At 38.8% G+C, this 17,781-nt stretch overlaps 1 protein-coding gene across 8 annotated transcripts; it reads right to left on the bottom strand.

Annotated features, from left to right (window-relative positions):
* Positions 1–6,641: 6,641 nt before the first annotated feature.
* LOC125742477 (alpha-N-acetylgalactosaminide alpha-2,6-sialyltransferase 1-like) lies at positions 6,642–17,604 on the bottom strand. 8 transcript variants are annotated; one of them, XM_049014518.1, is made up of 11 exons: positions 17,533–17,592; positions 16,653–16,699; positions 16,326–16,546; positions 15,164–15,668; positions 14,891–15,053; positions 14,369–14,528; positions 10,478–10,616; positions 10,001–10,104; positions 7,734–7,817; positions 7,315–7,414; positions 6,642–7,211 (listed from the first exon to the last, which is right to left on the bottom strand). In XM_049014518.1, exons 3-11 carry the CDS (start codon positions 16,421–16,423, stop codon positions 7,008–7,010), a joined length of 1,557 nt encoding a protein of 518 aa, XP_048870475.1. In that variant the 5' UTR covers positions 16,424–16,546; positions 16,653–16,699; positions 17,533–17,592; the 3' UTR covers positions 6,642–7,007. The 8 variants fall into 8 exon arrangements, with proteins under 8 accessions (XP_048870475.1, XP_048870479.1, XP_048870476.1 ...); XM_049014522.1 differs by having other exon boundaries at positions 16,326–16,484; positions 16,629–16,699; positions 17,533–17,565; XM_049014519.1 differs by lacking the exon at positions 16,653–16,699 and having other exon boundaries at positions 17,533–17,604.
* Positions 17,605–17,781: the final 177 nt, after the last annotated feature.

The raw sequence follows: 17,781 nt of genomic DNA, 5'->3' as shown, positions 1-17,781 counted from the left end.
TTATCAAAAGAAAGAAAAAATATTGTTTCTCAATGTTTTTGAGTTATATGTGTGTATTTTGTCTGCATTTTTATAATGTGCTGAACTTTTGGAGTACTGTACTGGCTGGGCCAGCATTCTGAACACCCAAATGTACATCTTCATGGTGCTTTTGGGGTCTAATAACTATATACTTATGTTCCCTGAATTAAATCACTGAACCATCATTTCCAGGAAAAATGAACTGGAAAATATGGTCATGTGGCCTCACACCTCCAGTACTGTGGTTAAATTTCTGTTTTGGTTCTGTGTATTTAAGTAGAATTTGCAGAGTATGCACGTTCTCCCAGCGATCACACTGGTTTTTCCTGTATTCCAGTTTCTGCCTTGGTACAAAACATGTGCTTTACGTGATCCAGTGTCTTGATTAGTGTGTGACTGAATGCCTTATATATAATGGACTGGCATGCATACAGGGTTTCCCCTTTCTTGGCCGTTTTCTGAGGTGAGCTTCAAGCTCACTGCTACCCAATATAGTATCAGTGGCTAATGGAAAATGAATTGATGGAGTAACTGACTTAAATGGTTTATAATAAGCTTCTCGTTTACTTACCCAAGCATCCTTCAATATTTGAACAAGGAAAGCTGAACAAACAACGGTAACAATGATCCCTAAAGGGGAATCCCCAATGTTTTTTTTCCGATAAAAAACATTCACTGTTGGGGAATAGTTACAGGAAAACTACAGTATGTAGCCATTAAACTATAGCCTGTGGGGTTTATTTTGCGAGCTGTCTTCAGCAAAAAAAAGATAAGGATGAAAAATCTGGCTCCTGTGAGTGATTCTTTGGCTGTAAAATTCCCTCTGTCTGTTAAATTTTTAGCTAACAGACAGGTGCAAAAACAATTCATAAATGGATGAAGCTCTTCAAAACACATGAACTGGTCTATCTCAGATTTTTTTTTTGTTCTGCTTTTGGAAATAAAATATTACAAATTGGTGGAGCTTTTCCTTGAGGGAGAGATGTTTCTCAAAACTATTACAAATGGCAAACACAGCCTCAGAGTAAGCATAGAAGTTCTTCACACATAAATATTATTTTTATGTCCTGTAGTTATTATACAATATGCTTTGGGTACGTATGGTCCTTTTGAGCCTTTGCCATAAAAACTGGAAAGAATGTTTTATATTTCTGAAACATGTGTGAAAAATATGAATATATCCAACAAATATAAAAGTGTTTTAACTGTGTGGCACATGGTGGAGGAAAAATTCGATATGTGGAGCAGTTACTTCTTTTACATACTCTGCTTAAACGTTCCTGGGGAAACAAGAAGGTTTTCTAATGCTGAAAAGTTTAATCAAAAAAACAAGACTGAACTGTAAGGCCTTAACCCAATCTGGGTTTTTCAAATGTAAGTATTTTCATTTCCAAATGATAGACACTATCCCAACCTTCAGCTGAAACATGGCCATTTTACAAGTAGAGGGATGAGTTTCACTATATTAAGTAATTTTGTCATTATTAGTTGGTTATTTTTATATTTTAAAACAAGCAGTTAGCTATATCTTACAACAGGTTTTGTCTAGATATGAACACGTGAACATATAAGTGTTTATGTGCTTGTTCTTAAAGAATTTTAATTCAGCAATGAACATAATACTGACGGACACAGTAAATCAACCAAACACATCTATTAAAATAATGTTACTGTGTGCTTATCTGCTGCAACAATGGTGCACCTCCCCCGATTGAAGAGATATTTATGTGCAAACATCACCTAACAATATAAAATGAAGTTTGCTGTTCCATGTAGCTTAAACATAATGCCGGGGCCTACACACAATAGGCAAAGACAATAGTAACTATGCACTTTACAACAAATTAAACACCTTTTTTGGCCAACCAGTCTTCATTGAGTGTCATTGATGGATGAATCATACGTCAGAAGCATGTGTAATTAACGTCAAAGCCTTTATGACATAAAAGCTCAAAATCAATTGTTTTGTGTATCTGTTTTAGAGAGAGGTCTTTAATGGTAACCCTATATCCACATTTTTATGCCAATCATTAATATTAGTTGACGGAGGCCATACAAAACAGTCTGGTCTGATGTGGGTGTTGCTGGGAAAGATGAGTGGCCTGTTCACATTCCACCAGAGACTATGGGGTCTCTTCTAAAAACCATTGAAGGGATAACAACTTCTAGAACAGACACAAGAATGAACAAACATGTAACTCTTCCAAGGTAGAAAGTAGTGTAGCGATAGAGGACACAGGCTTGTAAGCTGAAGGTCTCTGACTTGAATCCTAACAAATGGTCTGCTGTGGTTCTCCTGCATAAGATATTATAATCTGCTTCTACTAAGAGGACCAGCTGCGTAAGTAAAAGTTGCCTCAAACTGAAGTGAAATACAATGGCATCAGGTGAACTATCAAGCTATTCAACGATAGGCTCATAAATATCTAAGCTTTTTAAAAAAAAATAAATAAAAAAAAAATCCTACTATTTTCCTTATTTTTCCCAAGGGACTAAGCCCCTGCAAACTGGCTTGTTTGCTTGTTAGGTTAAATAAATTTAACTCACACAGAAACTCTTTTCTTAATAAAGAAAACTTTATTAGTTTAAACAATATTCTCATTTTTTAAATTAGATTATAAATTATGCTAGCCTCTTGTAGCTGGGCATTGACAAATTGCATAGAGAAGATTGTGCGAGAAACAAGAGGATGTAAAATCTAAATTATATAATGCTTAAAATGCCTTCTTGTGATTAACTGTACTCTGTATAACATCCATTCCCTTTGAAAGATCATTACCATTGTTTGTGCAGCTGAAGCTCATAGGGCCTCCATTGGTGAACAGATATGTGGAGAGAGACAAAGTTACAATCCAGCACAGACCCCCAATGAAACATACCAAAAGCTGTACCCTGCCCACAATAGGGTTACTGGGGCCTTATACAGTCAGGACCATAAATATTTGGACAGAGACAAAGTTTTTCCATTTTTAAGTTCTGTACATTAACACAATAAATGTTAAAAGAAACAAGTGAGATGCAGTTGAAGTGCAGTCTTCATTGCATAAAAATAAGGGGAACTAAAGTAATTTTTCTACACAATCCCCTCCTTTCAGGGGCTCATAAGTAATTGGACAAATTAATATAACTGCAAATAAAATGTTCAATTCTAATACTTAGTTGAAAACCCTTTGCAGGCAATGACTGCCTGAAGTCTTGAACTCATGGACATGACCAGACGCTGGGTTTCCTCCTTTTTAATGCTCTGCCAGACCTTTACTGCAGCAGCTTTCAGTTGCTGTTTGTTTGAGGGTCTTTCTGTCAGTTGTTTAATCTTTAGCAAGTGAAATACATGCTCAATGGGGTTGAGATCAGGTGATTGACTTGGCCATTCGAGAACTTCCCAGACCAATCATATTATGTTCCATATTTTTTAGGGCCCCTGAGCTACAGGGGCCCTTGGAACCCTCCTAACTGCCCCCTCCTTCCTTTTACGGTGCCCCTGCCTATGATTTACCATTTTGTTTTTATTCTCACCTATTAATTGTATTAACTGGCTGCAATAATAGCACTTCAGCACCAGAGGGAAGTGTTTTTGAATTTACAGTAGAGCAGAAAAATTAATTTTATTTACAGTTAATGTTACATACTCCCAACTATTGTCCTCAGATCTTCACAACCATATTTTTAGGATTATATAAATGCCATGTAACTTAACAACCCTTTAAGACATGCATCAATAGAAATTGTTTGCAAATGGCTAGTCCCATTGACAATATTGTTCGAAGGTCAGTCATAGTTTTCTTCTGCTCTGTGCTTGTGCTGCAGGTGTCAGGTGCCTCACTAGTTTGGTGCTGGGTTACAGAAAGCAGTCCGTTCTTATGTTGGAAATTTCATGCTTTGATTTACATCATAAATTTTACGCCATTCATTTATTTATAGTAGTAGGACAATGGTCGACAACTTTAGATAGATTTGAAACAATACACAAAGAGAGAGAACACAGCACAACAATGTAGTTCAGAAAAAGGGGGGAGCTATATGTTTACTGTAGGAGTGGTGCCTTGGGTCTTGACCAGCACTGGCCGTGACTAAGCACACTTCATAATGCCAATGATTACAATCTCCACTTTCGAGCAGATCTGCTTTAAATGATGTATGTCAATGACATGCCAAAGAGATTAAAAACAAAACACCTGACAAATATGGCGTGACCCATATCATCATCCACTAGCCTCACATAATTTCTCATACGGTTTATAATTTACAACTTATATTTAACAATAAGGAAAAACCAATGGAAGTCATTAGGCATCCTTCCCATACTTGCCTCTGCACACATCAATAACTGCGATAAATATTTACTGTGTGTGCAGTTCTCGCCAGCTTCCGTATTTAACATTAAAAAAACACACAAGCATGACTCAGATTCTTGTGGCCTATAAATCTGCTGGGTATATATTTTATTTATCCAGCAGGAATACTGACTTTAAGGAATACCTTAGGAAGGTACAAAGGCTTACAGTCTCCAGTGTGGTTTTATCATTTTGCTCTAGCTTGTGAAAAAACAGGTCTGAAGACCTGCATTGCAAGCTTATTTGTTTGTTGCAAATTTTGTGAAGAAAAATTAGATGAGGAGTGAAAAATATGGCAAAAAGGTTATTCTTTCAAATATGGAAAAACTAAAAAGCAGGAGGTTGTATATTTGTTGGTAAGAGGTTATGTTAATGGGATGAACTTTTTCCTGTATAAAATCTATTTTATGGAATTTAATTTGATAAGGTTTGTTATGCACTTTACATTGTAAAACGAAATTTTAAACAATATTTATGTTTAGTGATTCCAACGATCTCAGTCCAGCGTGAATCAGTTTTTTTCTGGGAAAAATCAGTGAAGATCATGGTCTACAATGTTATTTAATAAAATATCATACTCAAGATACTGCAGACAACCATTTAAAATGATTACACAAGCTAACAGTCATGACATATACAATTGGTTACTATATGTCATATACCAGGGGAGTCAAACTCTAGTCCTTGGGGGCTGGAGCCCTGTGTGGCTTAGCACTCTACCAGTCCCACCACAAATGATTCAGCTCAAAAGCTGTGTGGTAATTAGCACAAGGAGTTGAATCAGGTGTGTTAAATGAGGGGTAAACCCAAAAATGTGCAGGGCTCCGGCCCTCCAAGACTGGAGTTGGACACCCCTGCCCTAGAAGGAAGAAACCTTAGGAGGAACCAGACTCAGAGGGGGAGCTCATCCTCCTGGGGCTGGCAGGCAACGTCGATTGATCAAGATGTCCATAGCTGATACAGGTGCTTAATTAAGCACACCGTGATAAATTTTCCAACAAGCCAGTTCAGCAAATTTCTCCACTGCTTGAACTGCACTGGTCAACTATAGGTGAAGTGACTGTGAAGCGAAAATGTCTGTGAGCAAATTCAATTGCCTATATGAATGGACTCGATCACAAAAGACATCGATAACCAAGCGGAATGGCAACAAATCCCACCAGTAATCTTCCAACATCCAGGGGAAAGCCTTTCTTGAAGCTATTATAGCCACAAACGGTGGACCAACTTCATATTAATTCCCTTGATTTTGGAATGACGTACAGTAGGACAAACTGGATGCTTCTAGCTATATTGCTATATTAAAAATCATATTACGCCCCTAAATATAAAGGCAGGGGATTCATAAAAAAAAAAAAACTGATGTAACATCTGTAGGAGGATCTTGCTGATGTTCTACCAGTCTGTTGTTGCCAGTGTTCTCCTCTATGTCGTGGTCTGCTGGGAAGGCAGCATTAAGACGACTGATGCTACGCAGCTGGACCAGCTGGTGAGCAGTGTCTAATGTATTTATTTAGAATGTATTTATAGTATTTACAGCTTTACAGCATTTAGAATATTTATATTAGTCTTAGTATTATAACTTTTATATTTACAGTTTACCGTAATATGTATCTTCTGTGCAAATCCATTTGCACCTGCACTATCACTGTAACTACTGGCAAATGCTGTATCACTAAACAGTTACTTTGTAATGATTAGTATTCTTAGTACCTTTCCTTTCATCATTATCCTGAATTATTGTTGCCATTGCCAGTTTTGTCAATGTTGCTCTTTATTTTTCTTCCTCCTTGGGTGGAGTGGTGGCTCTGAGGATAGGGATCTGTGCGGTAACGCGGAAGGTTGTTGGTTTGAATGCCTGGAGTAACTCTACTCCATTGTGATCTTGAGCAAGGCCCTTAACCTACAGTGGTTTCCTGCAGCCCTATAAGGAGGTCCTCCAACTTACAGGAAAAAGCTTGGGGTTGATTGCAGGACTGGCACTCCAGCCACTGGAGAAAAAAAAAACTCACACTAGTGTATTTGGACTAGTGTGGTGCTGAGGCATCACCCCGCTGCATAGCTGCACTCATCCCTCATCCCTGAGGTGGTTTGTCGTGTGGTGGGTGCAGCAACGCACTGTCCTCAATGCATGCTCCTTATCTCTTCTTCTATTACTATTTTGCACTGTGGCATTTTATATACATAAACTATCGGATGCCTAAATTTCCTTTGGACTCAAAGTATCGTTTTATAAACATATACACATTCAGTCCCCAAATTAATGTAGGAGTAACAAAAAAGGACAACATTCTAATATTTGTTTAATGGTTTAACTTAAACTTGTGACATACAAATTCGCTACAAACTGAATTTCAATGCTCAAGAGTCAAATGGAGTTTTATTGTCACGCCAACCATATTCAGTAGCTACACTGCAAATAGTGATGCGAGCTAATGTTCCCAGGACTGTAGTGCTACATAAAATACATAAATAAACAGGACAAGTGGGGGGAAAAAAGGAATGACAACACTGACATACAATGTAGTATTGTTGACCACCGTAAATATAATTTAACTTAAAACAGACAAACCTTGCTCAGGATAAGAAAAAATGACAAAACATTTACACAAACAACAGTACACATATGAAGGAAAAAGATATTTTGCAATTTCAATGGAACTGGTCTGTACCATTGTCCTTGTCTTCTTTCCTTTTATACAATCTAATGATCTTGGCATCATTTAATTTCTCCCATAACTTAATCTCCAAATTATAATCATGGTTGATATAAAAAATAACGGATTTTCTTAACTTGTCAAAATAGTAGTTTGGATATTGACTGTGGTTGGCTGTAATGAATCCATATGCATCCACCTGAAAAGAGAGAGAGAGATTTTGGTGCTCACAAAGACAGACACCATATGTTGGGGTCTGCTTTGACCCATGCAAGGCATGGGAGAGATACTGGTGCCCTCACCACATCACATGTGTGCAGGGCCAGAAACAGTGTGAACGCTCCATTAGTGGGTCGGTAGTAGTGCCAGTAAGCAGACTCCAGCTGAGCAGACCTCATGAACCTGTGATTGAACACACAGCAGATGCAGGCACCTTAAATCCATTTAACAAATTATACTGATTAATCACTGACATTCATTAATGCGACACAGAAAGAAAGCAGGATGTGCCAGTTACTCATGAAAATGGGGTTAAGGGCCTTGCTAAATGGCCCAATGGTTAAGTTACTGTGCAAGCATGCGATTTGAACCAATGACCTTCTGATCACAGGCAAAGAGTCCTTACTCGCCGAGCCATGCAACAGCTCCAATGAAGATTCATTTCTCACCCGAATAACCTGCTTTGCTTTTAGAACATTAAACATAGCTTTCTTGTTCTCACCTGTTCTTTACATATCTGAGAAAATCTGGGTGCAGGACATAGAACCGATTCAAATCCAGTGAGTTAGGGTAGTACATCCGGGGTCTAGAAATCAGGTGGGAAAAAATGAGAAGTATACATTTTTTTTAGGGGACAAGCCATTCCATTTTAATTCAACAAATTACCAAGAAAGATTGTCCATCGCCATTTTGTATTTTGATGATTCGTAGCATGTGAATTACTCCTACTAATCTGAAGTCTCAAAAAAAAAACAAAGGAAGAAACACTGGGGGGAGAGAGACAAATTCTTCACGTAGTTGGAAAGTAAATACCCTTTAGCTGCTTTCAGATAAAAAACTGCTGTTATTCAAAGGGATGTAGGAGTCACGAGACTCTGAAATTCACTGAAACGACAGACTAATCGTAATGTCGTTTAAAATGGAATGACTTGTCCACTAAATGTAAATTTTCTTTTTTCATAAAAATAGCTTACAAAGTTCCCAGGTTATGTTAGTTGGTGGTTTTTTGCGAGAACCGTCTTCACATCTTGGTGATTATATGACATTTCCCATCATGCGCGCATGTTTCAATGAGCCCAGGTTTGTCTCTGCAGGAATGAGTGTCTGCTGCCTCAGCTACCTTAACACTGACAGATCAGGTACTGTGTCAGTTTAATGATGCTATTTTGTTCACCTCAGTATGTGTTTACATAATTTAAGTATTTTGAACAAATACTGAAGAATGATTTCTTACTTACCTTAGGATGCAAATGTTTATCTTAAAAAGCTTTAGTTCAGTTGAGATTTTCACATAATATGCATGTGTCATTGTAAGTTACAGTCAACCGTAAGTAACATTTCAGAATATAAGATGCGGCAAATTTTAAAAACCCTATTTTCATTTCGGGACATTTTTATTTAAAAGCCTGAAATTGTTCTTCCAGGTCACACAAATTGATCCTCTCATGAATGTCAGTGAGGAGGGACGATTGTGAAAAAACAAGCAGTCCTTTTCCATGAAAATGTCATGCCATGAAAATTACTTATTTGCAGTGAGCTAAACGAGCCATGTAGCTGTAATCAAAAATGGACTATCATGATTTTGCTATTCGCAGTACAGAAGAGTATTATATATATTCCACTATTTAAAAAAACAAACATTTCTTAAGGTAGGTATAAATCACAAGCTCAAATGTCTGTTTATCCAAATAAGTTCATTTCCATTCTTTCTTTCTTTTTTCAGGGATGTATATGGGTCTGAATTCAGTTATTGTCACAGTTGTCTTAGTTAATGATTGTTTATCCAGGTCTGTACAACTTAGGCAGATATCAAAAATCTGTCAAGTACATGAATATCGATTAAACACTAGAATTAGCTTAATACAGATACACAGTCAAATTAAATCCATAAGCACTTTGCAGACCCTCCACTCATAATCTCACATTTTAAAAGTGATATGGAAAAGTAAAAAGGGAATTCAGCTCCATATCAATATTCATGACATTACCATAATATCCTAGACTTCACAATCCAAAGGAAATACAATACCTTTAAAAAAAAGTATCGAATCCTTTAAAATGATAATTTGCCTGAATTACAAATGATACACAATACATATTCTTCCTCTCAGTATTTTTACTTCTCGCAGTAAATTTTCCAAAGTCAAAATCAATTATTTGTCAGCAAAACCAAAGATGCTGCTTACATATTTATATCCATCCATCCATTTTCCAAACCGCTTATCCTACTGGGTCGCGGGGGGTCCGGAGCCTATCCCGGAAGCAATGGGCACGAGGTAGGGAACAACCCAGGACGGGGGGCCAGCCCATCGCAGGGCACACTCACACACCATTCACTCACACATGCACACCTATGGGCAATTCGGTAACTCCAATTAGCCTCAGCATGTTTTTGGACTGTGGGGGGAAACCAGAGTACCCGGAGGAAACCCCACGACGACATGGGGAGAACATGCAAACTCCACACACATGTGATCCAGGCGGAGACTCGAACCCGGGTCCCAGAGGTGTGAGGTAACAGTGCTAACCACTGTACCACCATGCTGCCCCTTACATATTTATATATTATTTGTAATTCAAACAAATCTAGAGATCTTAAGTAAATCTAATGTGTTTTTTAATGGGGGTTCAGTATGTTTTCAAGGCATTGTAACACACAAGACAAGCATTGTTGGAGGTTTTAGCTTTCGAAACTGCCACCCTTGATGCTCCAACCTCTTGGAATCTCTCTCATCCTCTACCTAAACAAATCAGCAAAAGACCTCTTACATTAAGTTCTGATATTCCCCCTTGGGCACCTGCACCTTATTCAGCAGAGCGTGGAGCCACTGGAAATCTCGCAACCCCTCTGGTAAGAAGACATACTTGATGCCCTGCATAAGAATTGTGGGAAAAAAATACATGGCTAAGGTTGAAATGGAACTGGATGAAAACTGGAATTGGACACAAGATACACAAGTTTGACTAACTTAAAATGAGAATGTATTTCACACTGCAGGTGAGACTTAAAGAATTCACACACATAGGCATTAACTTCCTGGAGAGATAAGAATTTCAATTCACTTGAGACCCCGTAGATCTACTGTAGAGATCCTTTAAGCTGAGGCACAATCCAGCCAGCCACTATTAAAGCTCTAACTGGAATTTAAGCCCCAACGGTTTTCCTCCATGGGGAAAAAAAATCAATCAATGAAGAAATAAGCCCTGTGGAGGTCATGGGATATCCACTGCTGCCGGTTTACATACCTCATCAGTAGGGATACTGGTAAAGCCGTACTTTCCCAACTGACCGAGTGTACTAATAATGGAATGTGATGTGTGGACATACACTGACGTCTTATTTCCTACATCCTCTTCATACCCTTTTATAACAGCACCATTCATTCTAAAAGAAAAGGACAAATAAGTCAACAGTGGCTTATCAAGCATCTTTCCTACAACAAACACAAACGTGAAAAATGTGTAAATACAGCGGTGGTCGGTTGTCTCGTTGGCACTGAATGTTTCCCCCACTACTCTGTACAGAACAACTGCGAATGCACTTTCGGGTCGGAATTAGTGCCTGCATTTCAAATGTAGAACTGGACATCCTAAAATGTTTAAGCCAGAGGTTTGGTGTAAAGCGGTTTGCTACTACATCCTCCTACACTGTAATTATTGTATTTCAACGCTGTTTTCTTTCGATGGAAAAAAAAACATTCGTTTTGACTAATTCAGCTGATAAAATTCAAAAATGCCCAATTCAGTTCCCCATACAGGCAGTCTTCAGATCCATTCCCTAAGTCTGTCTTTAAGTTGAATTTATAGGTAAGTCGGAAAAACAGTGCATGATAATTGTACAGCAATAACAGTAATGACATATGGTACTGTTCCTCGAGTTCCCGAACTGTTGAAGCTGTGCAATGTTTTCAGAAGTATCACAAAGCAGTGTGTGTTGGTTATTACGAACCATGGTATTAAAATTTTTTATGTAATAGGCTTCATGGCAGTTCGTTCGTATGTAAGAGTCGTCCCCCAGCTGGACGTTCTTAAATCCCGAGATTCAAATCAGTATCGATCTAGACCTGTTAGCTGGATCGCGTAAATCGGCCATATGTGAATGATCCAACCTTTTCCCCATTTTAGATTCATTCAAGCTAAATGCCAACGCTGCCTCTCAGTCTATTTTCCACTCAGTGGTTGTGAGCGCAGTGACTTCCGCAAGGAGCATAAGAACATCAGATAAGCTTTTATGCTTTTATCAACAGCTAGTAGAACCGGTTTTACAATCTTTGTAAAAAGGAAATAAAAAAATTGGGGGACATTTTCAGCATTCGCCGTTTGCGTAACTCTCATGGAAAACATTCTAATTAAATTGCCTCATAAACGCTTAAAACAAGATGTACAAAAGAGGTGGACAGTACATTATGTATGTTACCAGTAGCCTAATTAAAGCTTTTTTGGCATACATTTTTACATTCATTTTTGCTAGTTAAAAAACATTAATAATGTATAAATTATACATATTTATACATTCTATATACATCTAATATCAAAAAAGGAAAAAAACAGCTTTTGTATCGGAATGTGTATCGCTATCGGATTGGAACTGAAAAAAATGTAAATCAGGCTCATCTCTACTGTACATCCTTTCCATTTCACCCTGACACCCGTATTTGCTTATGAAAGCAAGTGAAGTCAAATGTCATACCCACAGACATGTGTATAAAAACCACATATGTCTGTGTGTGTGTGTGTGTAATTATATATATATATATATATATATATATATATATATATATATATATATATATATATATATATATATATATATATAAAAATTTCATATCATCCCGCTTTTGGATGGAGAATTTGGCATGCTGACGTAGTCAAATGAGTATCCCATGGAACTGAAATTGCACTTGTCTTGGATCAATATTAAGGGGGATTTAAGCTAACTTACTGGGGATGACTCGGACTTTCACTAGTATGAGGCCACAGGCCATGCAGGCCCCGTCGATCTGAGCTCTGGCAAGCCTGCAATGTTCCACCCAGTGTCCTAAGGCAAAAGTCCACTGGCTCCGACAAGACTGGACACAAATCACCCGATCAGCTTTTCAAAAGGGGTCACCTCACCCCCACTGGGTGGCCAGAACCCCTCACCAAAATTCCAGCGACAAGGCCTGGCTGCCTCAAGACACAGATGCATCCTACACTCGCTACCTCACACTAACACAGGAAGTATTACCCCAAACTAACATTAAGGACACATACAACATTAGGAATTCCCACATTCCTCCTAAAACAATTTGATTGGCTGAGGGTCTGAGAATTGATAAGATCAGCAGTTCTCCAGAACACACACACACACACACACACACACACACACACACACACACACAAACACCCAAGATCAAAACAGTCCCTAAAATAATCAATCACAATATTTGGTACATTCTGTCACTTGGTTTGGAATACTTAAGGAAGAGCTCCAGAGTAGCAAAGAGAGACACTCTGTAATCAGAGGTCCCACAAAGTGCTGTGTGAATCTGTAATCAGATATTTTCTGCAGTTTCTCTGTGTCCACTCAGCTGAGGTATGTAATTATTGTATTGTTTTTGATTGGATGGTATAGTTTAGGACTTGTGGCCACATGTTAGAATTACATTGTTATATTTGGTTAAATTGATGTGTCTTGTATTAATTGTGAGTTAACCATGTTTTGATTACTTCTTGGCTGTCTGACTTTGCTAACCTCTGCATGTTTCCCATACACTGGGTTTACTTCTAACACTCACTTGCCTCACGAGCCTCTGACTCGACCCCGTTTCTCCGAGACCCGATGCAACTGCCCAAGTTGAGTTACGGTGAATACCGGTGGATTACGACAAAAAGACCGGCTCAGCCTCTGAGGCGCGCACACGCTGGGTTACGGCAAAAAGACCGGCTCAGCCTCTGAAGAGCGCACACGCTGGGTTACGGCAAAAAGACCGGCTCAGTCTCTGAGGCGCGCACACGCTGGGTTACGGCAAAAAGACCGGCTCAGCCTCTGAGGCGCGCACACGCTGGGCTACGGCAAAAAGACCGGCTCAGCCTCTGAGGCGCGCACACGCTGGGCTACGGCAAAAAGACCGACTCAGCCTCTGAGGCGCGCACACGCTGGGTTACGGCAAAAGGACCGGCTCAGTCTCTGAGGCGCGCACACGCTGGGTTACGGCAAAAAGACCGGCTCAGTCTCTGAGGCGCGCACACGCTGGGTTACGGCAAAAAGACCGGCTCATTCTGAGGCGCGCACACGCTGGGTTACACCGGCTTAACTTCTGAAGCAGTCACAAGCACAGATACGGCAAGTGTCGGCTGAGCATCTGAGGAGTTGTAGGTCGCCGGGCCTGAACGGTTGTAGAAGCTGACATTGTGTTACGTTGTAGAGATTTCCCAGCCTCTGAACCGAGTCCTACGTAGCAGATCTGCGGATCGCCCTATCGGCCGAGGCGAATTCGGTGTACTCCACCGTCCGGGATTAATGGGAGTTGAGTAATAGAAAGCACAGCCCAGGAGTAATCTGAATAACAGAAATGTCAGGACTAAAACACCCTAAAAGGTCTTTAATTAAATTGGAGTCAGATATAATTCGGTTATATCTAAGGCTAAGTAACTTTACAGGAGCGCTCAAAAGGACCTACACGCATTTCAAGCCTGCGGCTGTTCAATTCGGTTCCACCACTGGGCCAGTGGACGATTCCTACACTAGTGATATCTTGCTTAATAAAAGTTGCACAGAAATGGTTCTCATATTTTAAAGCTCTTTATCAGCTCAATGTTTTGAAAATTCACAAATGGTTTCATATCACTAATGGCCATGAAATAGTACGGTAGGCACAGGTGTCATTGATAACATAAAAAGGCTGTTGTGAAAGGGCCCATTAGTGATATTAAGCCGTGTGATGCCACCTATAAGGCATGAAATCTCAGCAACAACTCAAAGGCTAAATTTTCTGGAGATGTTCATAACATTAGAGGGTTCCATGGGTTACTCATATGACCAAATCAGCATGTTAACATTTGTTAAAATCCGTGATGATGAAGTAAACATACAAGCAGCTCTAGTTGAGATTGAACAAAAACAACAGACCCAAAAAAATAGCACCTCTTACTCACCGAAACACATAGTCGTGAGAATCTATCTCCTGGCCCATCCGGGAACCATTAAGAATTCCTGAAGTACCCACGACTGCACAACTTATACAGCCTGACTTAGGAACTGGCAGGAGCTGATGGCTTTTCAGCTTGGGGATTAGATCTACTGCCTGTTTCACATCTGCATTTAAAAAAGAATCACATTAAAAGGTGCAAAACCATGCTGAAATCTTATTGAACTTGATCTACATTTATGTGACTGATGAGTTGTGAAAAAAACAACCAAATCTCTAGTAACATCACAACAACTTTGATAACACTTTTGTCTGTGGTTCAGTAGGTAGGATGCTCTGCATGTGATCAGGTCACTGGTTAAAATCCCACAATTGGCAGAGTGATTTCACCATTGCATCCACCGAGTAGGGCCCTTAATCAATCCCCTGTTGCTCCAGGAATCATCTGAAAAATGCACATCGCTTTGGATAAAAGTGCCTGCTAAATAAATGTAAAAAACTGGTTTGATTTTATTCCTTTCATTCTTACCCTTGTACATGTACCCCATGAAGCCAAAGGGATTGTTGAAGTGTGACAGCTGGTTCCAAACATTCCTGTTTAGGTCTTCCGGCTGCATGAAAAGCCGGACATCGGGAATGAAGGCATTCTTAAACTCAGGGTCTGTGTTATTCCTTAATGATTTTGGGCAAGACTGGAAACCGGAAAAACCAGGAGTCAGGCATGGTAATATTGTTTATGCCTCCTGAAAATGCTTTTGGAAAAGTCGTAAAAGTCATGCACATGATGAAAAGAAAAACTCACCGTTTGTTTGAAATTAGCATCCCGAACATAGAGATCCTCAAATTCCCATTTTGGCATTTTCACAAAAGCTTCCTTAAACATCAGGCGTAGGAGGGCAACACTGTCCGTTTGATGACCCTCTGTAATTCCTTGTTTAGACAGAAGTTTAGTACTTATTATATTTTGCTGTATAGGGGAGGTATCATACGTTCGGCTGCCCAGTGAAGGGTCAACCTTGCTCTGCTTCACTGTGACAGGCTTTGCAAAGACCTCATTTGTACTAGTGTATCCCAATCCCTGCTTTTTGGATAGTCTCGAAGAAGGACTTTTGGAAGACTGAATTTGTTTTAGTACTGACTCAACTTTCCATGTGCTTCGTGTGAAAGTGACACTTTGTTCAGTAACTGAGTCAGGGTTGTCATCTTTCCATTCAAATGAAGCGCTTTGCATCATACTTCTGCTTGTGGACCCAGGACTTTCACTTCCACTGAACAGAGTTGGTGAAGCCCCATGGTACAAATGTCGTCTGTGTGCACAAAAGTATAAAAACACCTTTTACTGAGTATTAAAATTACGTTTCTGGTGGAATTCCATTTGAAAGGCATTGTAAGAGGATCATCTCGTACACTTGGAACTCAACTTGTACTCCTCAATAATAGAATTCAGAATCATTTTAATCTAAAAAAAAAATAAAAAAAATTCAATATAATGTTTATATTGTTTATATTTGTAGGCTGTTTAAATAGAATTTAAACAGCCTACAAACTTTTTCCATTTTTGTATTTACAAAAAAGGTAACATATTTCCTGATTTTGACATAAATGGTCCTTACGGGTAAACTATCCAAGATACTATTATTTATTTTAAAAAATCAGACAGCGCTTGGAAATACAGATTGTGTTGCACAGATTGTGTTGCATCTTTCTATCTTAAATTACTGGTATTAACTCTTTTGACTAGGGTAAGATAGGTCAAAATATTATAATAAAATAGTTAAAATATGTGGTAGAACATTCATATACTAAGACAACTGATTCAAATGATGTTGGAGGAAGAAATAGAATCACCAACTTTTGACACCAAAATAATGTTGCCGATACCAGTTCAAGGTAATTTGATTGCTGTTCTTTTGCTATTCTCTGCATTATCAACATTCATAGAAAACACTGTACTCACAACTTACCTGTTGTTATAAGTTGTGATGTGCTGCCACAGTAAGGCATATAAAAGGAGACAAACAAGGACGGCAAAGGTCAAAGGCAAGACTTTCCGCGCTGTCATTGCAGGTGTGCAGGGGAAGAGTGAACTCGATTCCTTCAATCTTCAGTCCCACTTGGAAAAACTAAGCACATTAGTCTTTCCTCAACTGCTTTAATATTGAAAATACCAGAAATACAAGTTGCCCTGCAGAAAGCGATGAATCGACGTGGGTTAATCTACCCAGTATAGTTGAAGCATTCAGGCGCATATAATTAGCATTGCATACCCTAAGATCCTAAGTGCCACTTACAGCAGTTCCTCGGGGTCTCGGAAATAAAACAGTTCTAACCGGAATTTCTGTAAGGTGAAGAAAGCCAAAATAAACAGAGATATCATGAAAGCCTACGCCCAGATTTCAGCGGAGGTGTAGCGCACTTGTTTAATCACCGTGTCACTTGTGTACTGAGGATTTTGCATCTAAATGGCAGGGAGTCAAAGTTTTCAGATCAGCGGTGATATAGCACTTCTGACTCAAGAGCCATCAATTTCCAAATAAAAAACCATGACAACTATTTTTTTTACATTATTTGTACTTTAAGAATAAGCCATCTACATCAAACACAGCCTAAAATCCTATCACAATGGCTATTTTTAATAACCAAATAAACGCCAAATAATTTTAATATTAACTTAGGCCTACCTAACAAAACACGTATGTAATAAAGCAGTTCATCTTACTGAAAACTGAATCCGAACTAAATCCATATTTTCACGTATTGCGTGAATTTCGAAGATAAAACACACTTAAATTCTCGAAATATTTCACGTAAACTTACAGGACTGTTTATATTTACTTATGTTAGAGCACGCTAAAAGCAATTTAAGTCATTTATTCTTTCGTTATAATCTTGATTTACAAGATTTTGAGAAGTACTTGGCAACAGTATGATATTAAGTAAACAGTGCACGTTAAATTCCCCATTATTAAAATATGATAGTAATTGCTAACTTCCAAAAGTTGATTGAAATTTTCAAGTCAACTGAGTGCCAAGTTAGGCCTTGTTATGAAATAATAAGCCTAAAAAACTGTTTCTGAAACACATTCAGTAATTAGTAAGAAACTTTTAAGTTGATCTTGCCATAATTCGAGAAACCATTTCAAAAAAAGTAAAACATTTCATGTAAATTACCTTCGCAAAACGCAGAGCTTTCCACGCTGCCACACAAAGCATCAATTAAGTCAAAGCCGCCACCTGCTGGTCTGGAAAATTAATGGCATCGTGTTTTTGTATTAATTCGTCGACTCAACGTGTGACTTCTGAAATGGCCAATACTTGACATTTCTTCATCATGCCTTTAGTCAAACATACAACATGGCTACTTTTCGCATGTAGTCCTTCAAGTTTCATCTGGGACATTTTAAAGCTTGTTTGCTTATG

The sequence above is a fragment of the Brienomyrus brachyistius genome, chromosome 5 (assembly GCF_023856365.1).
Source record: "Brienomyrus brachyistius isolate T26 chromosome 5, BBRACH_0.4, whole genome shotgun sequence".
NCBI lineage: Eukaryota > Metazoa > Chordata > Actinopteri > Osteoglossiformes > Mormyridae > Brienomyrus > Brienomyrus brachyistius.
This window is presented reverse-complemented; position numbering and strand designations above follow the sequence as displayed.